The sequence below is a fragment of the Phoenix dactylifera genome, chromosome 3 (assembly GCF_051530095.1).
Source record: "Phoenix dactylifera cultivar Ajwa chromosome 3, Ajwa_hap1_PhDact_Kaust_v1.1, whole genome shotgun sequence".
NCBI classification, from domain to species: Eukaryota; Viridiplantae; Streptophyta; class Magnoliopsida; order Arecales; family Arecaceae; genus Phoenix; species Phoenix dactylifera.
The window spans coordinates 50,290,934-50,317,504 of record NC_143192.1 but is presented as its reverse complement, the minus strand read 5'-3'; the positions used below and the strand labels follow the sequence as shown (position 1 = coordinate 50,317,504).

The window sequence follows — 26,571 nt, the reverse complement described above, 5'->3', positions numbered from 1 at the left end:
AAATACTATTGCGACCAGGACACTACACCCACTCTCGCTGTGTAACAATCGGGCTAACTCGATCAGTAGCATTCCTGCAATTTCCGTAAAAACAAAGGGCTTTCTGTGGCGGTTCCGCCCCAGGGCCGCGGCGCCTCTCAAATTAACTTGCTCCTCCCGAATTATTTAGATCAACATTAGACAGCGAAAACGACAAGGTCTCTCGGCGTCGAAGCCTTCGTCCTCGATTCGTCCTTATCGTCTGGGACCGCTTGACTGGACGGTATAGAGGGAACACGTGAACGCGGATCTTCGCCTCTCCTTCTGATGTTCGTGCCGAATCATCCGTACAATGACAGCCGTTGGATCAGGCTGAGTTGGTTGGCCCAAGCGTCTGACAGCGCGAGTTACGCTCCACCGGGAAAGGAAGTTGACGCTGGGGTTTTAGTGTTTTACCTTTTGCCGTATCACGATTGCTCCGCTTGCTCGCGCGTCCATCTTACCGTAGATTCTGGTACGCTGACGTTTCCAATTCCTATTGGATACTAGTTGGCGGGGCCCACTGGCGCTCTGAGAGTCCACTTCTCAAGGCGGGTGGCAGCGAGTTGGTTAAATTATGAGTTTTTTTTCCCGGATCAATGCTCTCCTAAATATTTAATTTTACATAAATATTTTTTCAAAAATAATATTTGCATATATACCTTATATAATTTCATAAAATACTTATTTTGTTTTTTTTATTTTTTTTTATTTTTTTTGTATATGTACCCACACCATCTAAATCCGTTAAAAAAATAATAATTTTAAATTAAACGGCTAAAATATTTTTAATGGGTAGATGTGCAAAAAAAATCATTTATAAGACGATCGCGATAGAAAACAAAAAAATAATTTCAAAATTTTATTTTATTTTTAATTAAAATAAATATAATTTTTATTAACGGTATTAGAAGAATAGTTATATTAGAGTATTTGTATAAAAACAGTATTTTATGATGGCATAGAAATAAATATAAATTTTAAAATATTATTCACACAAATTTAAATTTTTTAAAAGATATTTATGCAAAAAAAAATTTAAATATTCGAGTTTGGTCGGCCTGTCAGGTTTGAGTTTTATGTTGGTGCTTACCTTCCTTTCTTTCTGCACCACTCTTTTCATCATGCCGGAAATAATAAAACATACTGGATAGTTGATTGGTAGGAGAGAGTTTTGTTTAGTGAAATATTCATTGATAATAAAGTTTAGATATTATTTCTTTCAAAAATAAAAAATTTACCCAAAAGTCTATATTTTTGGATGAATATTTTTCAAGCAATATTTAATAATATATATTATAATATTATATTATACTATTATAGTATTAGAGGTACTTTAGAATAAAATAAAATAATTATTTTTCAACTGGTGAAAAAATAATTTATCCATCTATAGAAGCATGATCAACTTTTTAATAATATTTGCCACAAAAGAAAAGGTCCTTAGTGCAAAATAAAATTAAAGAATGGAGATATATTTAATATATTAATATAAAATATTTTTATCATTCTAGCTTATTGGTTTCTAATAATTGTTATTCTAAGACCAAATATATTGTAATTTTTTCTAAAAATAATAAAAAATTATTTTAATTATTGTCATATTATTTTTGAAGGTGCTGGTTTTGAGCTAGTATTCCACTGCTCTGCTGCCTAAAAGTAAAAGGGGGGTGGAGAATCTTCTACGATTTTTATGGGAACAAACGATTGACGGTCCCCTGATTTTCTTATCGCTGTGGTCACCGCAGGTGATCGTAAGCTTGCACTCCGCTGTTCCGTTTCTCCTGCCACTGTTTCCCTCTCCACGCCACTGAAGGTGGTGAGTGTGGAATCATTCGCTTTTCATTCCAAAGCTCAAACCACTTGTCACAACCCGAAGGCTGAGACTCTCTCACCCTCTCCGAGGGAGTGTGTGTGAGAGAGAGGGAGAGGGTCTTGAGATCACAAGCAAGTCCCTTTCCTCTCGGGATACAAATGATCACCAGCCTTATTCTTTCCATACTCCTTTTTAATCTGTGGTGATCTTTTTTCCCCTTAAGCGGAAAAAGGTAGCTCCTTTTCTCCATGATGAATCCCTTCAAGCCCTATTTAGTTTCTTCTTTCTACTCAACCTCGAGCATAATTATCTCTCATCTGATTTGTTTCTACTGTGCTATTCCTTTTTTATGCTTCTTGACTTCATTTTAGTAGCATTTGTTGGAGTTCATTCAAGCCTTCCTCTGTTACTTCTTACTGGGAGGTCAGAGCCCTTCATGTTAGTCTTTTGATTTTTATCTAATTTTTAGTTCATTTTTTTTCCTGCTTGCTTGATCATCTGTTTTTGTTTGATTGGTGTTAGGATGACTTTACATTTTTAATTCTTCCAATAAAATGGATTTTTTTTTTCTTGTGAAGATTACCCATCTTCTTGTTCCTCTTTGATGGTGGAGGTCCAGATAAATTTCAGTTCTTTTGGTAAAGTTTTGTTTGGCATGTTCAATGTAAGAGATTTTGATGTGTATTTGTACATCTTGGCTGTGATTCTTCGAGACTCCGCGTTTAGATTCGATTCGAAATCACGAGTTTGACGAAGGATCTGATCAGATTTTCGGGTTTTGATGGAATTTTAGGGTTGGCAGAGGAAAGGAGAACCAAAATCCTATGTTTTTTTGATTCTTCTCAAGCCTGCATGCAAATTCGTTGGCCTTCATTTGGCTTGCACGTCATTGGGTTATCGCCTTTGGATGTTTTGTCGAGATTCTGAAGCTTATTCGGTCGGGGATCCAGCTTGACCATTGAATCAGTAAGCATTTTCTTGGCACTCTGTGACCAAAATTTTTAGCCACAATTCTTATTGTCGCTTATTTCTGTTTTTGATCTTTTTATCAACACTTTGTATACTGGCGGAGAAATCTCGGCCCTTCTCCAGATATCCAGATAAAGAGTAGATAACCTTCTCCATACAATGGTTTCGAGATCGTACTCGAACCTCTTGGACCTTGTCACTGGTGGCTCTCCCACCTATGGCCGCCTTGGGAAGAGGCTTCCCAGAGTGATGACCGTGGCTGGCATCATCTGTGATCTAGACGAGGAGAATTCGAACAGTGTCGGCTCTGAGGCACTGTCTTCGGTCTCTCAGGAACGGGTAATTATAGTAGGCAATCAGCTCCCGCTTCGGGCTCACCGGAGACCCGATGACAGTGGTTGGAACTTCAGTTGGGATGAGGATTCTCTGCTGTTGCAGCTCAAAGATGGTCTCGGAGAGGATGTGGAAGTGATCTATATTGGTTGCTTGAGAGAGGAGATTGAGCCAGGAGAACAGGATGATGTTTCACTGACCCTGCTCGAGACTTTTAAGTGTGTCCCCACATTCCTCCCCCCTGATCTTTTCAGCAAGTTCTATCATGGTTTCTGTAAGCAGCACTTGTGGCCCTTGTTCCACTACATGCTCCCTCTCTCACCGGACCTAGGTGGGCGATTTGATCGGTCTCTTTGGCAAGCTTATGTTTCTGTGAACAAGATATTTGCAGACAAGGTTATGGAAGTTATAAGCCCGGACGATGACTATGTGTGGGTCCATGATTACCATCTTATGGTGTTGCCAACCTTCTTGAGGAAGAGGTTTAATAGAGTGAAGCTTGGGTTCTTTCTCCATAGCCCATTCCCCTCCTCTGAGATTTATAGGACTCTTCCTGTTAGAGATGAACTCCTAAGAGCCCTTCTAAATTCTGATCTTATTGGTTTTCATACCTTCGATTATGCTAGGCATTTCCTTTCATGCTGTAGTAGAATGCTCGGCCTTGCGTATCAATCAAAGAGGGGTTACATTGGGCTTGAGTATTATGGGCGTACTGTTAGCATCAAAATACTTCAAGTGGGAATTCACATGGGTCAGCTCCAATCAGTGTTAAATCTCCCAGAGACCGAAGCTAGAGTTGCAGAGCTTAGAGATCAGTTTATGGGTAGGGTTGTGTTACTTGGAGTGGATGACATGGATATATTTAAAGGAATCAGCTTGAAACTTCTGGCCATGGAGCAACTACTTGTGCAGCATCCAGAGTGGAGAGGGAAGGTAGTTTTGGTCCAAATTGCAAACCCTGCCAGAGGCCGAGGAAGAGATGTACAGGAGGTGCAGTCTGAGACCGCTTCCACAGCTAGAAGAATAAACGAGACATTTGGAAGGCTGGGCTATCAGCCAGTCATTCTTATTGATAACCCGCTTCAGTTTTATGAGAGAATTGCATACTATGTGATAGCAGAATGCTGTCTTGTCACTGCAGTGAGGGATGGAATGAATCTGATTCCCTACGAGTATATAATTTGCCGTCAGGGTAATGAGAAATTGGACCAGATGTTGCAACTGGACCCATCGGTGCCAAAGAAAAGCATGCTGGTTGTCTCTGAATTTGTTGGTTGCTCTCCATCTCTCAGTGGAGCCATTCGTGTCAATCCATGGAATATAGATTCTGTGGCTGAAGCAATGGATGTGGCTTTGGAAATGTCAGATCATGAGAAACAACTGCGACATGAGAAACATTATAGGTATGTTAGTACACATGATGTTGGATATTGGGCGCACAGCTTCTTGCAAGATTTGGAAAGGACATGCAAGGATCATGTGAGGCGAAGATGCTGGGGTATTGGCTTTGGCTTAGGCTTCAGGGTCATCGCCCTTGATCCAAATTTCAGGAAGCTTTCTGTTGAGCATATAGTTTCTGCTTACAAGAGGACCAAGAACCGGGCTATTCTCTTGGATTATGATGGTACCATAATGCCTCAGACATCTATCAACAAAACCCCTACAAGTGAGGCTATCGCCATTTTGAACAGCTTGTGCAACGACCCCAGGAACATTGTATTTCTGGTCAGTGGAAGAGACAAAGAGACTTTGAGCAACTGGTTTTCCTCCTGTGACAAACTAGAGCTTGCAGCAGAGCATGGCTACTTTTTAAGGTAAGTGAATCTTAAAGACTTATTCTTCTGCCATCTCATGTGCTTGTCTATGCTTTTGAATATGTCTTGTCGAGTCAATCTTTTAGAACAGTTTCCGTAATGATATATGTATTATATACACAGACGCATATATGGATGCATGCTCTATCAACTTAATATGTTCCAATTGTATGTCTTAATTGAAATATTTTTAGGCAAAACCATGATGCTGAATGGGAAACGTGTGTGCTTGTGGCCGACTTTGACTGGAAGCAGATTGCTGAGCCTGTCATGAAGTTGTACACTGAAACTACCGATGGTTCGGCTATAGAGGCTAAAGAAAGTGCCCTTGTTTGGCATTATCAGTATGCTGATCCAGATTTTGGGTCATGCCAAGCTAAAGAACTTCTGGACCATCTAGAGAGTGTTCTTTCAAATGAACCAGTGTCTGTAAAGAGTGGCCAACATATTGTGGAAGTCAAACCACAGGTCAGTTTACAACCTCCTCCTAATAGTTAATTCGAAACCATGCTGATGGTCTCTTTACTAAATCTCTGCAACCTAACTCTGATGTTTAGGGTGTCAATAAAGGTCTGGTGGCTGAGCGGCTTCTGAGCACAATGTGTCAAAAGGGCATGCTCCCTGATTTTGTTCTCTGCATTGGTGATGATAGGTCAGATGAGGATATGTTTGAGGTCATTACTGGTGCAGTGGCTGGTCCTTCTTTGTCCCCTGTTGCAGAAGTATTCGCATGCACAGTCGGCCAAAAACCAAGCAAAGCAAAATACTACTTAGAGGACACTGTGGAGATTGTCAGAATGCTGCAAGGCCTTGCTACAGCTTCAGACCAGATGGCACGGGCTGCTGCTTCTCAAAGTTCTCACAAAACAACCTAAATGCTGCCATCAGTTTGGTGTCGACCTGTTTCCTGCAGGTGTCTAAGCTTTATGTTTTGGTTCCTCCTTTGTACATATGCTTGTTTGGCATGCCTTAGTAAATTATGTTTGTTGTTCACTAATCTTGGTGTACTGTTGACATTATGCTTTTGAGATGCTTGTTTCCTCTATCTCAAGTGTGCTAGTTCTCTATAACTTGTTTCTGGCAATGTGTGCTTGATTGTTAACCATGATCTGGAGCTACAGACCAAATTCCACTGAACCTACTAAAAATTTAAATAAAACAATTATCGATGAAGTTGTAGAATACCTGACTTGCAAAACCAATGCTGAATAAGAAGCAGCTAATCTTGTTTCAACAGTGGATATGTTTAGCTTAATCTAAATCTTACTGGTAATGGTCAATAGATAATGTTGTAGGGTCTGTTGTGTTCCTAAGACAATCCCCCTCCTTTGTTTTTGTTTAGCATCATGCTTCGTCATTTATCCAAGCTAAAAAGAATAGAGTTTTAGTTTCTCTGACTGATGGATGACCAGAGTTGGGTTTTGTGGTTCTTATGATTACATCTGGAACATTTTTATGCTTCTTATTACTCCCTTCTCTCATGGCTTCCAATTATGCACTTGCTTTGTGTTATGATATTTATCTATTGTAAGCTCAAGGGTGGGAGTTGTGGCTGTTTGGTTAAAGATAAATGGGATACCTTTTTCTATAATATAAACTTCCAGTGAACAATGAAAACCCAGAAATGTGCTATTGTTTAGTAATTTTTCTCTCTGTTCTAGTCTGGACTTAAGAATCAGTCACTAAATTATACTAAAGGTTGCCTGCAGTTCGACTTGAGTGGATGAGAACCAGGGATTCTCCAATGTCTGTTTGGCTGTACAGCCATTTACTTTGGTTCCTACTTGTATTAGCTAATTTGTTCCCATTCCCCGTATGGTCCTGACTTGCATGCAAACTTGAATAAATTTCTAGGTGGAATCAAAGAGAAATGAGAATATTTAACTAAGAACTTAAAGGCAAAGTAGTAGAAAACAATCAGTGATACTTGTGGCCCATGATATTCTTTTAATCTTTCAGTATGCATCTATAACAATTTGATAGATATGAGGGGAACACCGTGGTCAGCATGGATGGAACTTGTGACAGAGAATGTGGAAAGCTTGCAGTAACATCAAGAAGAAAATGCAGCGAAGAAGGTTTAACGAAACGACACCAAATAATTGGGGTAGGCAAGGACGGTTAATAGTTTTATTAACCGTTGCGATCAGGTTCCAAGCTGTGCTTATCTGAATTATTTGTTTGATTAGTATGCTTGAGTGTCTATATCATGTGGTAGCGGGGAGTTTTTCTATCCTAGCTTCTTTTGTCCCCATAAAGTTTGTGTTCTTAGCACAGATAAGATCCTTGAGATTTCTTTTTTCCTTGTTTTTGCTGAAGTAGCTTTCAAAGCTTTGATTTCTTTAATTCAGGCTCAGGTGGTAGTTAATCTCTCGTTATTAATTACACCTTTGAGATTACTTCTTAGAAAAGCAAGGCTTGTGCTTGGAAATTAAGCAACCATACTAGTGATCTGGTTGGCGTCGCCAAAAGCCTCAGTAGTCGTAACCTCTGTCCACCTGAAACTCGCAAGCTGAGCCTTGGCTTGCTTTCTTTGTCAGATTACCACCGTAAAAGATGAACATTTTAGCTCCTGGAGTCACCATCTGGTTTGGTACTGTATCCAACCCTTCGCTTGCCTGACTGTTTTATGTCATCAGAATGAACATTCTGCGAAAGACTGTTGCAGGGGCATAAGACAAGTTTCATCTACATCGCCAACTGTAAGCATTGCACTTCATGGCTCATTAGTGTTAATCCTCTCTCTCTCTCTCTCTCTCTCTCTCACACACACACACACACACACACACAAGCACACACCCAAGTTAGGTTGACCCATTGAAAATAAACCACATGTGTGCTTGCTTGCTCTTGGGCTCGTTCCTTTGATAGTTTGAACATTTCTCTGATTTAATCACTGTAAATCCCCCTTATTGGTTTTAGTGAAATTACATCAGTTATTTGCCTTGTTTTTTTTTTCCATCGCTATTGTGATTTGGCATATCCATAAACAGATAATATGCTAATTTTCAGAAACGATAATTGAAAAGCAATTGTCGGATCGGTTTGTATCTACAGTTAGCTAAAGCTAATGGCCACTTTCATCTACAAGAAAGAATAGTTATTTTTATATCTCGATGCGCTGCAGCTACTGTTTTCACAATTTCACACAATTATAAATGGAACGATTCTAATTCAACTTATCCTTTTGAAGCTGATGAAGCAAACTACATGAGCCTCCCCATAGAGCCAACAGGAATCCTATCCCAATGCTGAAAATAAAAGGCAATTTGATTTGCAATGCGAGGATCAGTCACTGGCCATGTTTCATTTTATTTCTTGATTTTAATGCATCCGACACTGTGCCTTGTTTTATGAGTATTTATATCTAGGTTGCATACAATTACATTGTTTGTATACAGTTGTGCCAATACCTGTACTATACACTAGTATCTTGATTTGTACATAAACAATGTCTATAAGATAAATAAGTATAGATATAGGCATCGAAAAATAATTTATAATCAAATTCAAACAGTTCTGGACCACAGAATGGTTCTAGATGCTTTAGGGCTTTCTAACTCTCTTGGTGCCATCCAGATCATTTAACAACTAAATTATGCACTGCTGCCTCCTTTTTCCCAAAACGCTTTTTGAAGGTAAGGAAAAAAGCTGCAAAAAGATGATATATGATAACTTCTGTGAGCTCCCTTTCTCAATGAAACAAGCGCTTTAAGCTATATTATAGGAAGAAACCAAAGAGACAGAGGAAACTTACATATGAATTTTTTATATTGATAGTACCATATATTTCATTAAACATGAAATGAATACAAAAAGAGAGACAAGAAGGAAAAATAGAAAAGAGGAAAAAAAAAGGGGGGGAAAGCAATGGAGCTCAATAAGCTCACACTACCATATATTGGTCTACCAGACTAGAAGATCATTTTAGGAAATATAATGTTCTATGTTGATCTACTTATCTAGTAGATAATATCATTAGATTGCCTTAAATAGTAAATCTAAATCTATGACGCAGCAGTAAAATGCAGTGAGCTGTAATGCTGATTTATGGATTTATTGTCCATATTGGAGAATATAATTTGTTAGATTTGCCAACAAATAATATGGTCTCTTAAAAGGTTCCTAGGTCACATATTATATCTTTCATCTCCACTTGTTTTGTCTCCAATTAGAGCAGGAGAAGAGCTGCCAATACCGTCCCGTGTGTAACACGTGCTCGAGGCCTTGTTGAACACAGGAAGCCAGTAATTTAGCTCATTGTTTGTGGCCACATTTTTTGGTAAGATTGGAGGCAAGTCTTTCATGAATCTAGTGGGCTAGCAATTGTCACACTGCTCACTGGGCTTTGGGTTGTGGAGAGTACCCTTGGCCATGGAAAGACCATTCATGATTCTATGGATATATAAAAAGTGGGTTTCATTACAATGCTAAATTTTGCAACGTTGTAAGTTATAGAAGGCATCTCAACCGTCTCATCCCATTTCTGTGAGAAAAAGGGATAGACTGAGCTGGGATTCTGAAACTCATCCATACATGAAAAGAAGAAGAGAAAAAAAGAAAAGAAAAAAAGAAAATATGAAGAAAAAGAAAAGGGAAAGAAAAGTGAAAGAAAACAAGAAAATAAAGAAAATAAAGGAAGAAAATAAGAAGAAAAAGAAGGAAAGAAGGAAGAAAGAAAAGAGAAAGATATAAGCAAACGAAGGGATAAGAAAAAGAAAGAAAAGACAGTAAGGAAAAAGGGAGGAAAGAAGAAAGGAGAGGAAAAAAAAAAAAAAAAAGAGGGGATGAAAAAAGAAAGGAAAGAAAAGAAGGAGATAAAGACAAAGGGTACCTACGGGATTTCCATTTAGAACTACTGTAGGATATCCAGTTTCACGGAGAAATTAAGATGCCTCTATCCCACAGAATTTAAAATCTTGAGTATTTATACATCATTTGCTATGCAATTAATCACATTCAAGGAGAAGATTGCTCCAGCAAGAGGTATATTCCTTTTCTCCTCCATTAAAAATTAATTATGCCCCCCTCTCCCCCATAAAAGCTCGAAGATCAAGTCACAAGTTCGATATTCGAGAACCTTTGGCAAGAGGAAAATTTTTTTGGCAAAGTCATCAGAAGTTTGAGAAGAGTTCAAATAACTAAAAGTTACGACTAAAGCAATAAAATCAAAAATATACTTTTTAAAGATATTTATTCATTTATTTACTAAAAAATAAGTATAGGAAAAGTGAGAATAACAATGATAGAAAAAAAAAAAGAAAAAACATCATTAGCAACAATATATGGTATCATAATTCAATAGCTCTAGATTGGATCATCTAAAGAGAATATTTAGAGAATAGTTAGACCAAAAGAAAATAGAGATTAGTTCAAAAAAATTGCAATAATTTGGAGGATTTTGCTACTATATTGTGAAGCCGCATCTAATATAGGATGGGGCTCTTTTCCACTGACTGCTGCTTTATAGAGTTTTGGCTATCAAGTGTATCAAGTCATCTTATATTGATTGCTATGTTTATACTAGAAAGTAGCATGTTCTTGTTAGAAAACTTTGCCTACCACTTGTTGAAGTTCAACTTGAAAGTGAGACACTTTAAGGTGAAATTTCATTTATAATAATCCATGAATATGCATTTAGAAAGACTGGTCTAACTTTTTAACCCCTAAGCAATGCTACAATATTGATAACTGATTGATTGGCTTAATTAATTTTCAAATTTGAAGCAACACATGGCATACTTAACAAGCAAGATATCAGGAGCATCAAGTTGTTTTCAAATGAGTTTGGCTTAAGTTTGCCATTCCATTGTAAGGGAAACTTTGAAAACTTGGAGGGTGATGGTTGGTGCAGGGGGGGCAGGGTTCTGATTCCAGTTGTAAATTAGTGCTTGAGGATGGTATAGGTACAGAATAAAAAAGTGGAAACCATCCCCTTCTAATTAAAAAAATAAAACATGTAAGGAAAAAACATTAGAAGAGACACTGTCCTCAGGTAGCATTTTGGATGACATGGTGCAATATGATGAATGTGCTATACCAAATAGACAAATACACCACTCAGTTGTGGTTCCTTCTCCAAGAGGAAGATGGGTTAAGATAACATGGGTGATCTTATTTCAATCAAAAAGTAACATGGGTGACCATATTTTCAATGGCTGAAGGGATGCATCAGTTTTGAAACCTCCTCATGATCTTTACAAATCAAAGCTCATGACACCGCGAAATGTTGAAACCATTCTAATTGATCATTACATCACCTTTACTATTTAAAACAATAATTACATGAGAATAAAGCAGACATTGCATCACTCTTTCTCAACGGTGAAACATGTTTAGAATGTGTCCTATCCGTCTCGACCCTCTCTGCACGAGACATTGTACGCTACGCCGTGTTAGTTGTGCATCATGCCAACTACCGCATCTACTTCTTGTGGGTTCCATTCAGTATGTGCTTGTCTCGGTGATTAGTTTATGGAAAAAAGATGGGATGATTGGCATGATGCACCCTCTGTTAGTGTATGCAATGTAAGATATAATTTCTCTCTCTAGACACCCTCAAAATAAATAAACACGATGATCTTTGTTGAGTATACCAACCAAAATTGAAAAAAATATATCAAATTTCAAATCATTTGACTGCATGGAGATGAGGTCTTTATTTATTTATTTATTTATTTTTGTTCAGCATCTCGTTTCCTTGCACCTTAATTTTGTTTTATGTAATATGTAAGCAACTAAACAAAACGAGGGGGGAAATATATGGACCAAGGAAGATCAATTCTAGACCGTCCATTCGTTTGATCAACTGAACCAGAACGGGGGTTGTGGGAGATAAAATTCTTGCAACACGTAAGATGTTCCGGCGGAGTATCCTAGTATCGGAATTCCCATTTGACTTCTCCTGTGCTCTCTAAAATAAGGAGCGGTACGCCAACGCCAACCTTAGAGCGGGATAGGGGGGGAAAAGAATCCGTTCCGATTCCTCGACCCACCATCGAAACGATCTCTTTGCGGGCCATTTCAAGAATTCTTCTTCCATGGATCGAAGGTACCAGCTCCAATTCCGCCCTCGTTAGAAGCGATTCAATTGTATTCGTTCTCTTTCTCTTGATCTTTTTCGTCCGAAAAGGCCGGTTCTTGGGATAAATTTGGAGCTATTCTTGCACTGGAATTTGATGGGCTTTATCTATGTTTGATGGGTTCTTCTCTTATAGCTAATCGAATCATCGAACAAGTTGGGAGTATGTATTGGAATGGAATTAAGACTCATCTTGAATATGGTTTTCTTTATCCATGGTTGATGGGTTCTTTTTTTATGGCTAATCGAATCATCGAATGATTTATGGGTGTATATTGGAATGGTATTAAGACTCTTATTGGATATAGTTTTCTTTTTCTTTTCGTATTCGGTAGCAGGATTTTGATGATTAATGAATGCATCAGGGTTAGGGCAATGGACTTCCTGCTCTCTTTTTTCTTTAATGATACAAAGATTAAATCTTGATATCTAGGTGTTTCCTGTCTGTTACTTGGTGTGTATCATTTTCGATGACTTTTGCTTTTTGTTTTTTTTTTTTTTTAATTTATTCTTAAAAAAGATTTAAAAACAATGAATTTTCAGCCTTAGATTTTTCTTCATGTGTGTGTTGGTTTTCTTTGGTTTCAGTATTGTTTAGACATCGTTAAATAGCCTCTTTGTCTTCAAGATCTTGATCTTAACGAGTGTCGCAAAACCATATGAATACTTGTTTTTTAATTTTTCTCTATATTGGTAGTTCATGAAGGAATCGCCTTTTTATGGGGAAGTTCATTGAATCTGAGTTTGACTATAGTTCTGCTTTCAAGCTTCTTAGGTCAATTTGCGTACTAAAAGAAAAGGGAAATCAGAAAAGAAAGCGCCAAAATTCCTTAGCATATTTTTTTCGATAGAGAAGACCCATTTTTTGGCTATCATTACCTTCCTAATTTCAACTGGCCTTTTTGGGTTTGAAAAGTAAGTTTCAAATTATAAGGTTGTAGCTAAATAATGATGGTAACAAGTTTCAAATTATAAGGTCGTAGCTAAATAATGATGGTTACAAGTTTCAAATTTTAAGGTCGTAGCTAAATAATGATGGTAACATGTTTCCTGTAAACAAAATGTCTATGATTGCAATTTTGGTGTATTGGAAAAATAGTCCGGATTCAGGGAAAATGCAAAAAATTAAGCAGAAGTGTGAAAAGAATGCATAATAAGTAGCATAAGGAAAAAATGAAAATTAGTTAGGTAACTCAGATACGCACATAGTTCTTACAAACCTGGTCTTTGGCTCTCTTCATCTGTAATCTTCCTACTTTAGGGGTTCTCCATAGTGTTGCTTATTAGTCACTTGGAATTTGTGACATATCATATAAGCTTTATATTTAGCCTTTAGATGTTGTTGCAAAAAATTCTCATTTTTTTTGTACTAAAGGAGAAAGTCTCAAATTTGATCGATCATATCTTGATTTATTAAGTGGGCCCTGTAAAAATGGGAAGAGTTGTTTAAAATAAATCAGACACACACAAGTAGAGAGAAAAATTGAGGGTGGGGTGATGGCAATGAATGGACCCTAGATGTTTGTAGAAATCTATATCCATATTGTATAAAATGAAGGAACAATATGATAACAATCCTTTTTAGATGCAAGTTCAGGTTTAAAGAGAAAGAGGGGATTGTAGAGGTGGAATAAGATAGTCCAAGAGGTGATTGGTAGTGAGGTAAGATTTGCACGATTAGATAGGGGTAAGGGAGGGTAATGGTGGTGGTGGTAAAGTGATCAGGAGTGTAGAGGAGACTGGAGTGCACAAGTTGCAAGAGGGGGACATAGATTGGAGGGATACCCGATGTCATGCTAGAAGGGAGATGAAATTAGGGTTTCCAATTGGGTTGGGGGGCTGCAATTGGAGCTGACCGAAGTGACTTAGGGCCATAGAGTTTTTTTCCACCCTTTGTGTTTATGTGTGTGTTGGGGGTTAGGACTCTCTTTGCTCAGATTTAGATCATCATATACTCAAATTCAAATCAGATAAATTCTTTAATAATTGTTCTTTTCAAATTTCTAAGAAAGAGGGATCATGTATATAGATCAATTTACTGGTTCTCATTGGCAGTCTTAGGTATAAGTGTGTATATGCTTATTGATAACATGAGAATGCCAAGAATAAATAATTGTAGCTGATCAACATCAGGCATTATTGGTCAATCAACATTCCCCGAGTTTTAAGTGATTATGTTCTCTAAGAAGTTTGTTAATAATCGTGAATTTAGTGAATTTTGGATAACTTGTGAATTTTGGAGAAAAAAACATTTGGTCAATAATAAATTATGACTTAAATAGAGGTATTTGAATAACTTGGAGATTACTGTGACTATGTTTGGTTGTGTGCTTTTGTTTCTGCATGATCCTATTATCTAGTAAATTTTCTGTGTCCTAATATTGCATTATAGTATGATATTTTATACAAAGCTATCTAACATTAATTAGCACATTTGACATGATGTCCCATTCTTTGCACAGTTTATTGACTTTTAACATGTTTTGTGCGTATGATGAAAATGATCCCCATGCTTCTATCAGGGAATTTAGAATGGGATATTATAGTATTCTCTGATTATCACAGGGCTCCAGAGAACACATTTTATAAAGAAAATGAGTGATGACAGCATGCCTGATGAATCAGATGTGGCATAAATGGACACAGAAGTGTACACACATATTCTTCAAATATCTTCTGCTGCAAGGGGCCAATAGTGAAACTTCTCATGTTAGACCCAGGAGCTGCACATCGTCCAACTATTATTTACAGGCCCATACAACCTTCTGATTTTGAAGTTCTTGAGCAGATCCATGCTGCTTTATTTCCTATAAGGTGTGCAATGTAGTTCTGATGTGCATATGTTTCACATATGATTTTTGTGAAGCCTTGGGGGGGGGGGGGGATATTGCTGTTTAGACTACATGAAAGGAAATTATACTTTGCAGGTATGAGAGAGAATTCTTCCTCGATGTGGTCAATGGCCATGGAATTGTCTCTTGGGCTGCTGTTGACATTAGCAGGCTTGATGGTCAAAATGATGAACTAATTGGATTTGTCACTACACGTATTATCCCAGTAACAGAAAGCGAGGTGTTTTGGACTTGTAATTTTGAAATTCCATGACTTCTAATCTTCAACTGTAGCTAATAATTTACATTTGTACATTGCTTATGCAGATTGAGGATTTGCTCAGATACGATCCTTCAAGAAAAAATCAAATACTAGTCTATATCTTGACACTTGGTGTGGTAGAGCATTATAGAAACCTTGGCATAGGTTGTTACCTTCTCTGATGATTATAAGTTCATTCATTTCCTTTATGCTTCATTTAATTGAATGTCTTCTTATCATCATGATATTTGCAGCTACTTCACTGGTTCGGGAGGTAATTAAATATGCTTCAAGCATGCCTAGCTGCAGAGCAGTATATTTGCATGTTATTGCTTACAACCAGCCAGCCATCAGTTTCTATAAGAAGATGCTATTTAGGCTTGTAAGAAGATTGCCAAGTTTTTACTACATTCAGGGCCAGCATTATGATTCATACTTGTTTGTGTTCTATCTAAATGGTGGCCGGTCTCCCTGCTCTCCACTGTAAGTATATATATTTTTAACTTTAAAATGATAGCATTATTTTAAATAGTTGCACTGTAGTGTTGTTTGTACTATATCATCCTGTCTTGGAGATGTGAAAAATGCATTTGATACTCTATCTTTTAGCATGCTTCTAAGAATGAGTATTGTGCTTGATCTCTTTTCTTGCCTTTAAGTGAAGATGAAACTTAGAACTAGTTTAAGTGCCATATTATAGGTTTATAAGTAAAGAGTAAAGACAGTGAAATGGGTGTTTGTATTTCTCCAAACTTTTCCCATTCCACGTTTGATTGTTTACTTGTCCCAGTTCTTATGCTCTAAGTGAGAAAAACGGTGAAATTTTCTAAGCCTTATATTATTCTATATCCAGAAGTATGTTGTTTATCTCCACCAATCTTGTTTTTTGTTATTTTGATCATTATTCAGCTGCGAGGGTTAAAAGGTGTAAAATTTATAGGATGGTTTTTGGTATTATCTTGAATCTTAGCATCTAAAATAAGTGCCTAAGTTAAAAAAACTTTTATTCAGTCTTTTATCTAAACTTGACATATTTTATTCACTTGTTTGCTGACACCTGAAAGACTTAACATTGAAGTTGTTTCGGTTGTTGACCATTCAATCCTTGATGTTTAGTAGAAAAAAATTGGAATCCTCAAATCCAATCCAGATTGTGTACATCTATCGACATCCTGCCGCTGTAAAGCACAGGAAGGCATTCTATACAAACCACTGGACTGTAGTTACCAGGAGACACCTTTTTCTTCCTCCTAGTAATATCAACCATTTTTTAGGATTCTTGTCTCTGCACACTCAGCTTGCATGCCTGGAACTTCTCTATTTCAACATTTTGGGCCATATAAAATCATTAGTCCATTGCCTTATAACTACTTCAAGACTTAATGTCATGCTGGGCACATCACTCAAGAAACATATACCATAGTTTGGTTGGAATGACTTTATCCATTTTCCTATTCTTTTGTAGACAAAGGAGAAAATAATCATTCTCTGATATTCCATTGTAATACATCTTGGATATGCCCCCCTTTCTTTTTTTAACTTATATTGCATTTGTAGTTCTAAATTTTACTATATATGGATTTTATAGCCTTTTATCCTCTAATAATTGTATATAATTCTGGCATATTTAACTATGCTCTTATCCTGCCATTGTATCTCTGTGCTGAATGTGCTGTGTGGCTCTCTTTGACTTGTAGGTTTAACCAAAACAAACTCAATGACTTACTAAAATTTCCGTTGCTTCCTCTTATATTTCCTTCTTGATTTCAATACATTACTATTATTCATATCATGATTTTTCCTATTGCAACCAGAACTTGTGTAAATCTTTCGTCAATTGCTTAGGTGATTAGATCAATTTGATTATAGCAGCTTGATTTTTTTTAAAAAAATCAGTATTGTTGACACTGTTTTATTAAAAAAAACTTTATATGCTTTGTTTATTGTTGCACAAAACTCATGTTGTCCTCTCATATTTCTAAATCTTCAATCATTCTTCCTTTTTTTATAAAAAAATATAATCAAGAATTTGTTTAACAAATTCTGCTTGGAATATCTTGTTATTCTTCATATTTCTTTATGTCTAGTTTCTTAATTTTGTAGTCTTATGTTAATCTATTTAAATTGTGTTGAACACATAGGTCCTAAAATTTTTTCTGAATAAAGAGTTTTCCACTGTGTATAGACCATCTTTAGTTTTGAGCAATGTCATAGTTTCGAAATAGAAGCTCTCATTACTATTCGTCAGCCATCCTGGCTTCATAGTTTGGGATGTCAAGTGCACTTCCATTATCGTTTATCTGTAACCTCATGGAGTAACCTAGTAAAGCAGCACAGCTTGGTTCCATGAAAGGTTCTTCTGCTTTTTATCTATTTCATCTAGATCTATTTGTATTCCAGTTATCCTGTCTTTTTGCCTCCTTTCTGAAGCCTTTACCTGTTTGCCTCAATTAAACAATGGTACATGTGTAGCCTCTGAAAACATGCTTCTTTTACATCGCTCTCTCTCTCTCTTCTAAAGATCAAGTTGACCAACTCCTGACAATATCCACTCTATCTTTTCACAATTTCATCTTTAATTGAAATTGTATCTTGTTACTCCCAGTGCTCCCAATGTGACTCAGTATTCTACTTCTCCAGTCACAAATCACAGCTAATAATTGGTCATTTTCTTACATTACTTTTAGCCCAACCTTTCTGGGAATCGTCATATGGCGCATCCCAACTTCGTTGGCCTTTTAGCTTAGCCTTCTATTTTTTCATGTCTTCTTTGTTGCTTCTCTCGTGATATCCTAAAGACAACAGCCTGCCTTCAATATTTATCATTGAATCTTGATGCTTGCCTTGTTTCTTTCTGTATTTCTCTGTATATAATGCAAATGCTTGGGATTGCACTCCACCCCAAGCTTTCCACACCATGTTTATGATATTTCCGAACTTTCCCCTCTTAAATTGATTGAGGTTGGACTCTCTTTCTGGAATGACTCCACATCCTTTTTATTATTATTTTTTTTTAAAGCTAATGGACCAATGGTCCTCTTTTTCTTCTTTCCTATCACCTCACCATGGGAGTCATGTGCATGACATTCAGGAAACTAATACATAATAATGCTCATCCTCAGACTCTTCAAGTACTTTTCTTACATCTTAGTAGAATCCACCATTTGATCTCATGTCATACTCAGGTTACCCTTAATCTGGGCATCTGTCTCATCTTTTTTTAATCCTTTTAGCACATAAGTTCGAAATGTCAACCTATTTTCTATGGTCGTATTTTCCTGTTTACGTTTTGTACACATCTTCTTATATTCTGGATTCTAGACTGGGATCCTAAATGTACCCATTTCTATCAGGGTGAGAAAACAGGTTGGACAAAGGTATTTTAGATAAAAAAGCAGCTTTGGCAGTTTCACTGGTCTTGATAGCATTTTGACTGAAAATGTATCTTTTTTGTGGCAAATATATGTTACTTAAAAATAGAAAAAAGAACTGATCGAAGCATGAAATGAAGTTTGCTAATTTCTTTTGCAGAACATAAGTTCCTCGCTATGCGACATATTCCCCTGTTCTTTTCGAACTTCTCTACATGATCATCTGAGTCGCAGCTCATGAATATTTTCTTCTTCTGTAGAGTTCCTAGCATTAAGTTGTCTATCTTAACTCAGTCATCCCTAGACTCTTGAAATCTGTTCTCCAATCAGATTTTGAATATGTGGATAATGATGAATTCATCATATGCGTCTAATAAACAAGCTTTACAGAAGTCATGATAAACCCCAATCCACTTGCCTTCTAATATTTAATGCATATGGAATTAGGTTCCTCATCATATATGTCTAGTTTGTCTTTCAATTTTCCATAAATAATTTTCCCTGTCAGGCTTGAACGGTGTGCCCTTTTTTTCCATTATGCAGAGAAATTATGGCAGCAGTGGCAACTTACTTTAGGGGCCTCTTTAGAATGCTTTCTGCCAAACTGAGGAATGGGGAGAAGAGTCTCCCAAGATGGTCCAAATATAAAGAAACAAGCACTCTTTTAGTTACTCAAAATAAGAGGATCCTTGGTGCAGAGAATGCTATACATCAGTCTGGTTAACCAGCCTCAGGTCAAGATTACAATTTATTTGGGCATCGACAAGCTTGCAAGTTAGCTTTTCCATTGATTATCACTGTTGCACCTTTTCTTTCTGTTGCAGCGATCAATCAACATCTGTAATCATATAAGTGTAACATCATCTATCCTCTTATTGTAAAATAAACTGTCTTATCAAGGCAAATTTGGTTAACTAATCTCAGTATCTCTTCAGCAAGTTTCTTTTCTGCACATCATATGACTCTCTGAAACTTTGTGTTGTTGCTCTGAGGAATAAGCGCTTCCATATCTAGGAATTATTTAAGCTTAAAGACAGAGGCAGTTTTTTTTCTTTCTTTTTTTTTCTGTTCGATATATCATAAAACATGGCCAAGGCCGTGGAACGGAAGTCACCTCTTTTTGATTTTTACCTTGTGCGCAAACCATGCACTTCCCACTTCTATTTCAAAACATCATTGTCTTCGAATGAAAATTAAAAGCGCTGAAGGTTCTTATGAGACTTTCAGTCCTCCAGCATGACTTGCATGGCTGTAATCAAGGGTGATATATTTCTCTCATTGGCAAGTTGTACCCTTCCAGACATCAATTAAACCAGCAATTACTGGTACGTGCTGTTCTGATGGAATGCATGATGGAAGAAACAAAAGCAGGTACTTTTGGGAGGTGAACATCATCTTTGGGCACAGCTATACCCGGTATTGAGTAATTCATATTTCTGATGGCCAGAAACTTCTTATTTCATGCTTTCTCATCATATAAAGTTTGCTTTCTTAGACATATGCACTGTTGCTATTATTTGTTACGTGAGGACATGGCCATTATTTAGTGAGGTTTTTACTGATAACAAAAAAAAACGATATAAATGCATACGTCGAGAACACAATCCGACAAAGGCCACCTTAAATTGTTTCCTTAAGAAAAAACGACCACCAAAAATGTTATGCTAAAATTTTGCTATTTCATGGCAAAGCAAAGCTTGAATGAAGAACAAAAAAATATTCCTTTTTCTATGTATGTCAAATGAGCTCAACCCCACTCTTATTGTTGCATATTCTCATACCTCTCTCTCTCTCTCTCTCTCTCTCTCTCTCATGTGTAGACCCTGTCGCACATGTACAAAGTTAAAGTTAAAAGGAGTGTGCAAGGCAAATTTTGAAAAGTAAAAGGCATACCTTATTCATCGTACCTTTTTTTTAATCGTGATTTGGCAGGATATACTTATTTATATAAAATTTGCCGTTTCAACAAAAAAAAAAGTACAACTAAAAATAAATGTAGGATCATGTTGAATGTATTTGGACGACTCAATGATTAGTGATGTAAGTAGAGAATATAGATCGCACAACCAAATAGATATCAAAAAATTTTAATTGCGAAATGGAACATCTAATTGTTCTAGGGTTTCATTTGGCTTCGACAAGATTCAAGATAATAATGGTGATAACAAGAAGAAGTAAAAATTATTTGGATCTATTTTGGATGGCAAAGCTATTCCCAAGAATCTAGACCTAGGTCATTTTACTTTCCGCAGGTTCTCTCCCTTTCTATCAAGAATATTTTTTTATCTACAATAGTATATTTTTGGTACATTTGTATTTAGAGGCTGGTGGAAGAGGCATAACTTTTAAGTAGGATTAGAGTTTAATAACTAAAGAATCGATTCTTTGAAAGATAAATATCCGTAACCTAATTTTTGCTAAGCTATTGTTTATGTTTTCACATACATGTGCATGTATGTATATACCGGTGCAATAAATACACAGTTGATAGGTTTAAAACCATGAAGTATTATGATATTTTTGCAAAACATAAAATTGACAGAAGGCATATATTTATTGCATGTAAATGTATTTGTTTTATTGTTGGACAGACCAAAATGCCTCTCTTTGTACATATATGAATATATTCAATAAATACTCATAAGTAATTACTCAAATATTCAACACATGCCAACGGCATTTGCTCTTGCAATGCTATCACTTGGTTTGAAGGTTTGTTTCTTTTCAGGTCGCACTAATGGAACTTGATATGCCCTAAATGTTATCGCCGATCCATCAAAGCCATTTTGCCAAATATCCGGCTGACACAAGATTGGCCCCATAATATATTGTTGACCTATCTACCCACAACGACTTTTCATTGTGTAGGTAGGAGCTTCACTGCTCATCTTATGAATTTTTGAAATCTACCCAGACATAAAGTGATACTTCTCTTGAATTTTTCCCCCTAAGCTAATCGTACTTTATTATATTCATTTTATACATTTTTTCATGCTTCTTTTCACTCCTATTTGTCGATCCTTTTTGATCTTAGCCTTATCAGTTATTACTGAGTTATTAATTATCTAAAAAATTTGACCTAATATTATTCATTGTTCGAAGACTGCAATTAACCAAAGGCCTTATTTTGCCTAATTGGCTTATAATGATCAATATTCTTATATTTTCATAATAATGAAAAAAGTTTTGTAATGCTTTCGGAATCCTGATCTCTCAAAATTCTGCAAATTTTCCAAATCCTTTCTCGTATAGTTGTGATATTTATAAAAAGTTATTTTTGAAATTTATGCAAAAATCGTAACATTCTACCTCAATTGATATTTATAAAACCTTAATTATTAAAACAATGGTTTTTTCTAATATGATAGAGATGTTATCCATGATGTTATCTAACTCCTCCATTGTTGAAGCATATAAGTCATATGAATTACATGCATTTATGCATAATTGTATTTTCCCAATGCCGACATTTATCTCTAATATACAGCATGCAAACCTTTAGTTCATTTTGTTATTCTTCATCGCAAAAGTTCATTTCCATATATTATTTTTGAAATTTTATGGAATAGTTGTTAATGTAGAATAAAGTCTCTCTTGCGGTCATTTTAAATATTGCTATAGATGTTTGAAATGCATAAAAATGCTTCTATTCTTTTGGTTCCGAGAGTGTGTTAAATAATAGGTATTGTATTAAAAAAAAATGCCCACTGTTAATTTAGGTACAGTCTCAAGGACAATCCATTGTAATAGATCAGAATATTAAAAGTCTCTCTTCTCCTTCCTCTAGATTGTGTTATGAATCAATCATGTAAGCTTGATGTAACCATGGATAAATTAGATACTTTTATTGGTCTTACACCATCCTAGTCACATAAAGAATAATATTAAAAAAGACCCTGGAAACTTGTGCATTATTTCTTTTGTAAATTTATGGTGCTTTTAATTAATCAATATGTCAATTTCATGTTTTATAATTCAATAACTTATTTGTTCTTTATATCTCGCGAGAGTAGAATATCAGTGTGCAATAATATGTGAAGAATGTATCCCATCAGAAAAATAATATGCTGTGTCATTTACCGAATATAAATCTTTTAGTCAACTTCAAGAAGAATGAATTTACCACTACTTAACAAGGATTGACTACTTTCCAAATTTGATTTAGTTATATGATGCAAGTTAGACTATGTATACAATATAAAATCAAGGGTGAGGGGTTTTGAAGTTCCTAATTGTATCATCTGTCCACCATTATGTATATTGTGAGGAAATCCCATCTTAATTGGTTGGAAATGATGAAAAGGAAAATTAACATTCATAGCCAATTAGATTTATCATATTCTTAAAGAAAATAGGATCCATTAGGCAAACCATATTTTATGAAGAAGATTGGACTGGAGTTTTTTTTTTTTTTTTCTATTAGTATTTTTATATCGAGAGGACATGTTCGAATAGAACCATAATTGTAAATATACTTTAGTTATTAATTTGAGGCTTCACTAAAAGGACATAAATCGGTACGCATTAAACTTTATTATCTGATCATTTACCTATTTTTCATGTCTACATCTCCTTCTGATCATTCGTCTGATTTTTTTTTTTTGATTTTGAATGACTAATTAAACTTAGTATAATATACTAAAATTTCATCATGATATAAATAATTGTTCGAAGTACTTTTCTTGTCTACAAATAATTATTGAAGCATTACCGGCTGAAGCTAGGAAAGGAAAATGAGAGAAACAAAGACAACTCAAAAACATATTGAAAGAACAAATAATTTTGTTTCCAATAGTCATTACCATTTGTTCTATTGTCTGAGATCATTGTATTTTTTAATTTGTTATCACTCCAAGGTCATGTATTGGCTCATGGTAGTGCCACAACATTTAAATACGGGATACTCAGTATAGAATTGGGTCCTAAAATTGATTTCTTTCACTCCTTGATCACTTTTTCTTCATATATGAAAGTAAGAAAAATAAAAACCCCTGTAGGAGTCAGTATTGAAGATTTCTTCTTGTACCAGTTGTGAATACCTCTTTGTATCTCTTTTGCTAACTCCAACCAAGTCCCTTCGTACCACGCGGACGCACCTGCAGGAAAACAAGCATCCTTGGTCAAAACAAAAGAAATGAAGAATCTAGTCAAAATCTGTGGAACTCTAACTCAATAATCTTCAAGTAGTCAAATTTCACCCCTCCTCTGCAACTCTTGACCAGGAATATCATCCTAGCATCAGTAACCCAAACAACACTTTTTGTCACAATAAGTATTCGTGTCGTCCACCGGAATCTCGTCCCATTAAAACTTACAAGTTTGAGTCAATATGATATAATTTTTGGTTGGTCAGATCCACAACACAATCCAACTGCGAAGCAACATATAAGGAAGCTTAGATGTTCCGCTCTTTTTAATTTATCTAATCTTTATGCGTGTTGCTCCGTGGACTCAATCTAGTTAAAACGAGTCCTTTTCCGACAAAAACTCAATCCATTATATAATTTTTTAAGAAACGATAAAAACCACCGAGGAGTCGTATTCAGAATCTCAGATCTGCCTCTCCTATTAGCAAACCTGCAAAACCAAAGCCCCCCTTCCATGACCTCCATGGATTGATTTCTTTAATGTTTTTTTTTTGTTCCCCTGAATTATAGCTTCAATCAATACTCCTCTTGAGGGAATAATCTCGAGCACCTCATGAGAACCAAGCACATCGTACCAACAGAAGCGTACGACCCCATCAGCGGCCTCGCGGACGACATCTGCGGCCGCATCGTTTCCTTCCTACCCATGAAGGAGGCCGTGGCCACCTCCGTCCTCTCCAAGCGTTGGCGCTACGCCTGGACCTTCTCCCCTGTCCTCGACCTCGACCTCTCCCTCTTCCCCAAAGCCCGCGGCCGCCGGGCCGCCTTCGCCGACTTCGCCGACTCCGCCGTCGCCCTCTTCGCCCTCCCCCACCTCACCAAGCTCCGCCTCTCCCTCGACGACGCCCGCGGCGGCGGCGGCGGCCCCGACCCCCGACTCGAGTCCTGGCTCGCCTTCGCCGTCGCTCGCCGAGTCCAAGACCTCGAGCTCTGCCTTCCGAGATCGCGGACGAGGCGGCTCCCCGATTCCATCTTCCGCTGCGGCTCCATCACCTCCTTGAAGCTGAGGCTCCGCTGCTACGCCTTCGAGCTGCCCTCGCCTGCCGGCCTTCCGAGGCTCAGGGTGCTGCACCTGACGTCGATATCGCTATCGAAAGGATCCTTCTTCCAAGACCTCTTCTCAAACTGCGTGCTCTTGGAGGAGCTGGTCGTCGAGGAGTGCCGGACGGACGTTCTCGAGATCGACGGTGCTCGCAAGCTCACTACTCTGGTGATATCTAAATGCAGCTGGGTCGACCCGGCTCGGATTCGTGTCTCGGCGCCACGTCTGAAGACTCTTCATTATGTTGGTGGAGCCGCCGACGAGCATTGCATGGAGAACTTGCAGCGTTTGGATGAGGTGGTTTTGGGTTTGAGAGCTCCCTCCTTGATGTGGGAAGCTGAGGAGGATTGCCAGGAGCGTTTGGTCAAGCTTTTCCAGATGGTCGGCGGCGCGAGAAGTCTGACGCTGTCGTCGTGGTGCATCAGGGTATACGCATAGCATGAGCCCAAATCTAACCAAGAAAATTTGATGGTTTGTTGTGTGAACGATTTAATTCTGTATCCTTCCACTTTTCTTGAAGCATCTCGCGCGAGCGCCCGGTCTACCGGACGGCGTGCAAGAAGGCGTGAAGCATCTGGTGTTGTTTATGGAGCGCAGAGAAGACGGTCTTGGAGCCATAGCTCCATTGCTGAGGAGCTGCCCATATCTGGAAACCCTTTCAGTGAGCGTCACGGTAGGTTTATTCTTCTTGTAAGCTCGCAAGCATGCTTTATCTTTTGAATCATCCTTTGCTTCACAAGTAGCCGACCGTTTTACATTGAAAATTTTTAGTTGGTTTCAGCCATCGCAGTCGGTGCGAAAAGGACGTGCTACTGCTAGAGAGAAGCAAGGAGAGCTAGGAATTAGGAGGATGGCGAGGCAGTTGAAGACTGCTAGGCTGGAGAACATTGATGAGAGCAAGACTGGGCTGGAGCTGGTGAGGTTTCTGTTGAAAAACTTGCGAGCGCTTGAGAAAATGACCATCGTGCCTTCGAAGGATGGTTTGGAGCATGCAAAGTTTAGACGCAAGGTGTCAACCTTCCCAAGGGCCTCCCGGAATGTTGTTATAGAGTATCGCTTCTCTGAGTGAAAATTTTGGATGGAAATTTGTTAACTCGTTCTTCAAATTGTGACTGTTGATGCAATAACTTCATGTTCCGGTTATTCTCATATGTAGCTGACTCGTGTGAATTTCTTAGCTGTGAGCATGAAAAGATTGGCCTTTTGGGCTTCTGAGGAAGAGTTCAATGTATGTCTGTTTGATGAGTTATGCTGTAGTCGTCCTTTGCTAATCCAACATCCAAATGAGTTCTGAAAACAGAGTCATTCAGACGAGGCACGACCATTTTCACCCCTTCTCTATAATGAACAGATTTCTTTATGGCGACTTTCCTCGAGTACTTGCTGTAGATGTAATGTTTTCTCGATTGTTGTGGACATTTTATCTATCTTGATCAACATCAAAGTGATAGGAGAGCTAATATGAGATGATCGACTAAATTTTGCTAGGAATGGAAGAAATATTTGAGCAATCTGGCATGCTGTTGATTTCTCTAGCATCACTAGGTTACTTTTATAATTTCAGTTGACATCTAGGCTGAACCTTGCAGGTTGCTGAGCACTTTTGGCGCATCTGAATAGCTATTCACACCTCCTCCTAACCGAATTCTTCTTTTTTGCAATCATGTTTACTGTAAATATGTTGGCTCTGAATCTGGTAAATAAGGTATAAAAACAATAACAGAGAAGCTGTTTGTGGTTAGCCCTTCCCCAAGCACCCCAAACAATGGTGTACACAGGATTTGAGCCTAGGTCCAACTGCCATCTTGATAAGCTGGAACCTTTCGTAAAAGATTACAAGGATATAATTCACCATGTATTAATCTCTTCAAAAGTTTTATATGTTAG

The 26,571-nt window shown here is 37.3% G+C and overlaps 3 protein-coding genes across 27 annotated transcripts; all 3 read left to right on the top strand.

The window, feature by feature from the left end:
- Positions 1 to 1,738: 1,738 nt before the first annotated feature.
- On the top strand, positions 1,739 to 5,995 carry TPS5 (trehalose phosphatase/synthase 5). Of its 22 annotated transcripts, none has more exons than XM_039118800.3 (7): positions 1,739 to 2,066; positions 2,206 to 2,257; positions 2,413 to 2,472; positions 2,628 to 2,800; positions 2,907 to 4,950; positions 5,145 to 5,418; positions 5,508 to 5,995. In XM_039118800.3, the coding sequence occupies exons 5-7, from the start codon at positions 2,963 to 2,965 to the stop codon at positions 5,823 to 5,825; spliced, it is 2,580 nt and encodes an 859-aa protein (XP_038974728.3). In that variant the 5' UTR covers positions 1,739 to 2,066; positions 2,206 to 2,257; positions 2,413 to 2,472; positions 2,628 to 2,800; positions 2,907 to 2,962; the 3' UTR covers positions 5,826 to 5,995. The 22 variants fall into 22 exon arrangements, 21 of the variants coding, with proteins under 21 accessions (XP_038974728.3, XP_038974722.3, XP_008800107.4 ...); XM_039118794.3 differs by having other exon boundaries at positions 2,413 to 2,498; XM_088718895.2 differs by having other exon boundaries at positions 1,837 to 2,066; positions 2,209 to 2,257.
- A 5,866-nt stretch (positions 5,996 to 11,861) lies between these two features.
- On the top strand, positions 11,862 to 19,413 carry LOC103714589 (histone acetyltransferase MCC1). 3 transcript variants are annotated; one of them, XM_008801890.4, is made up of 6 exons: positions 11,862 to 12,001; positions 14,597 to 14,845; positions 14,959 to 15,103; positions 15,190 to 15,289; positions 15,379 to 15,607; positions 19,039 to 19,413. In XM_008801890.4, exons 2-6 carry the CDS (start codon positions 14,739 to 14,741, stop codon positions 19,217 to 19,219), a joined length of 762 nt encoding a protein of 253 aa, XP_008800112.1. In that variant the 5' UTR covers positions 11,862 to 12,001; positions 14,597 to 14,738; the 3' UTR covers positions 19,220 to 19,413. The 3 variants fall into 3 exon arrangements, with proteins under 3 accessions (XP_008800112.1, XP_026663269.1, XP_088575014.1); XM_026807468.3 differs by having other exon boundaries at positions 11,864 to 12,001; positions 14,554 to 14,845; XM_088718888.1 differs by having other exon boundaries at positions 11,898 to 12,194.
- A 4,662-nt stretch (positions 19,414 to 24,075) lies between these two features.
- LOC103714599 (F-box/LRR-repeat protein At4g14103-like) lies at positions 24,076 to 25,981 on the top strand. 2 transcript variants are annotated; one of them, XM_017844618.5, is made up of 3 exons: positions 24,076 to 25,110; positions 25,205 to 25,357; positions 25,466 to 25,981. In XM_017844618.5, exons 1-3 carry the CDS (start codon positions 24,196 to 24,198, stop codon positions 25,751 to 25,753), a joined length of 1,356 nt encoding a protein of 451 aa, XP_017700107.4. In that variant the 5' UTR covers positions 24,076 to 24,195; the 3' UTR covers positions 25,754 to 25,981. The 2 variants fall into 2 exon arrangements, with proteins under 2 accessions (XP_017700107.4, XP_088575013.2); XM_088718887.2 differs by having other exon boundaries at positions 25,456 to 25,981.
- The last annotated feature ends 590 nt before the right edge of the window (positions 25,982 to 26,571 follow it).

Coding starts and splice junctions, on each gene's coding strand:
- LOC103714589 (XM_008801890.4), top strand. CDS start 14,739: ATGTTAGACCCAGGAGCTGCACATCGTCCAACTATTATTTACAGGCCC. Junction 14,846..14,958: donor GCTGCTTTATTTCCTATAAG/GTGTGCAATGTA, acceptor TATACTTTGCAG/GTATGAGAGAGAATTCTTCC. Junction 15,608..19,038: donor CGGTCTCCCTGCTCTCCACT/GTAAGTATATAT, acceptor TCCATTATGCAG/AGAAATTATGGCAGCAGTGG.
- LOC103714599 (XM_017844618.5), top strand. CDS start 24,196: ATGAGAACCAAGCACATCGTACCAACAGAAGCGTACGACCCCATCAGC. Junction 25,111..25,204: donor TGTCGTCGTGGTGCATCAGG/GTATACGCATAG, acceptor CTTTTCTTGAAG/CATCTCGCGCGAGCGCCCGG. Junction 25,358..25,465: donor CCCTTTCAGTGAGCGTCACG/GTAGGTTTATTC, acceptor AGTTGGTTTCAG/CCATCGCAGTCGGTGCGAAA.
- TPS5 (XM_039118800.3), top strand. CDS start 2,963: ATGGTTTCGAGATCGTACTCGAACCTCTTGGACCTTGTCACTGGTGGC. Junction 4,951..5,144: donor GAGCATGGCTACTTTTTAAG/GTAAGTGAATCT, acceptor AAATATTTTTAG/GCAAAACCATGATGCTGAAT. Junction 5,419..5,507: donor TTGTGGAAGTCAAACCACAG/GTCAGTTTACAA, acceptor TCTGATGTTTAG/GGTGTCAATAAAGGTCTGGT.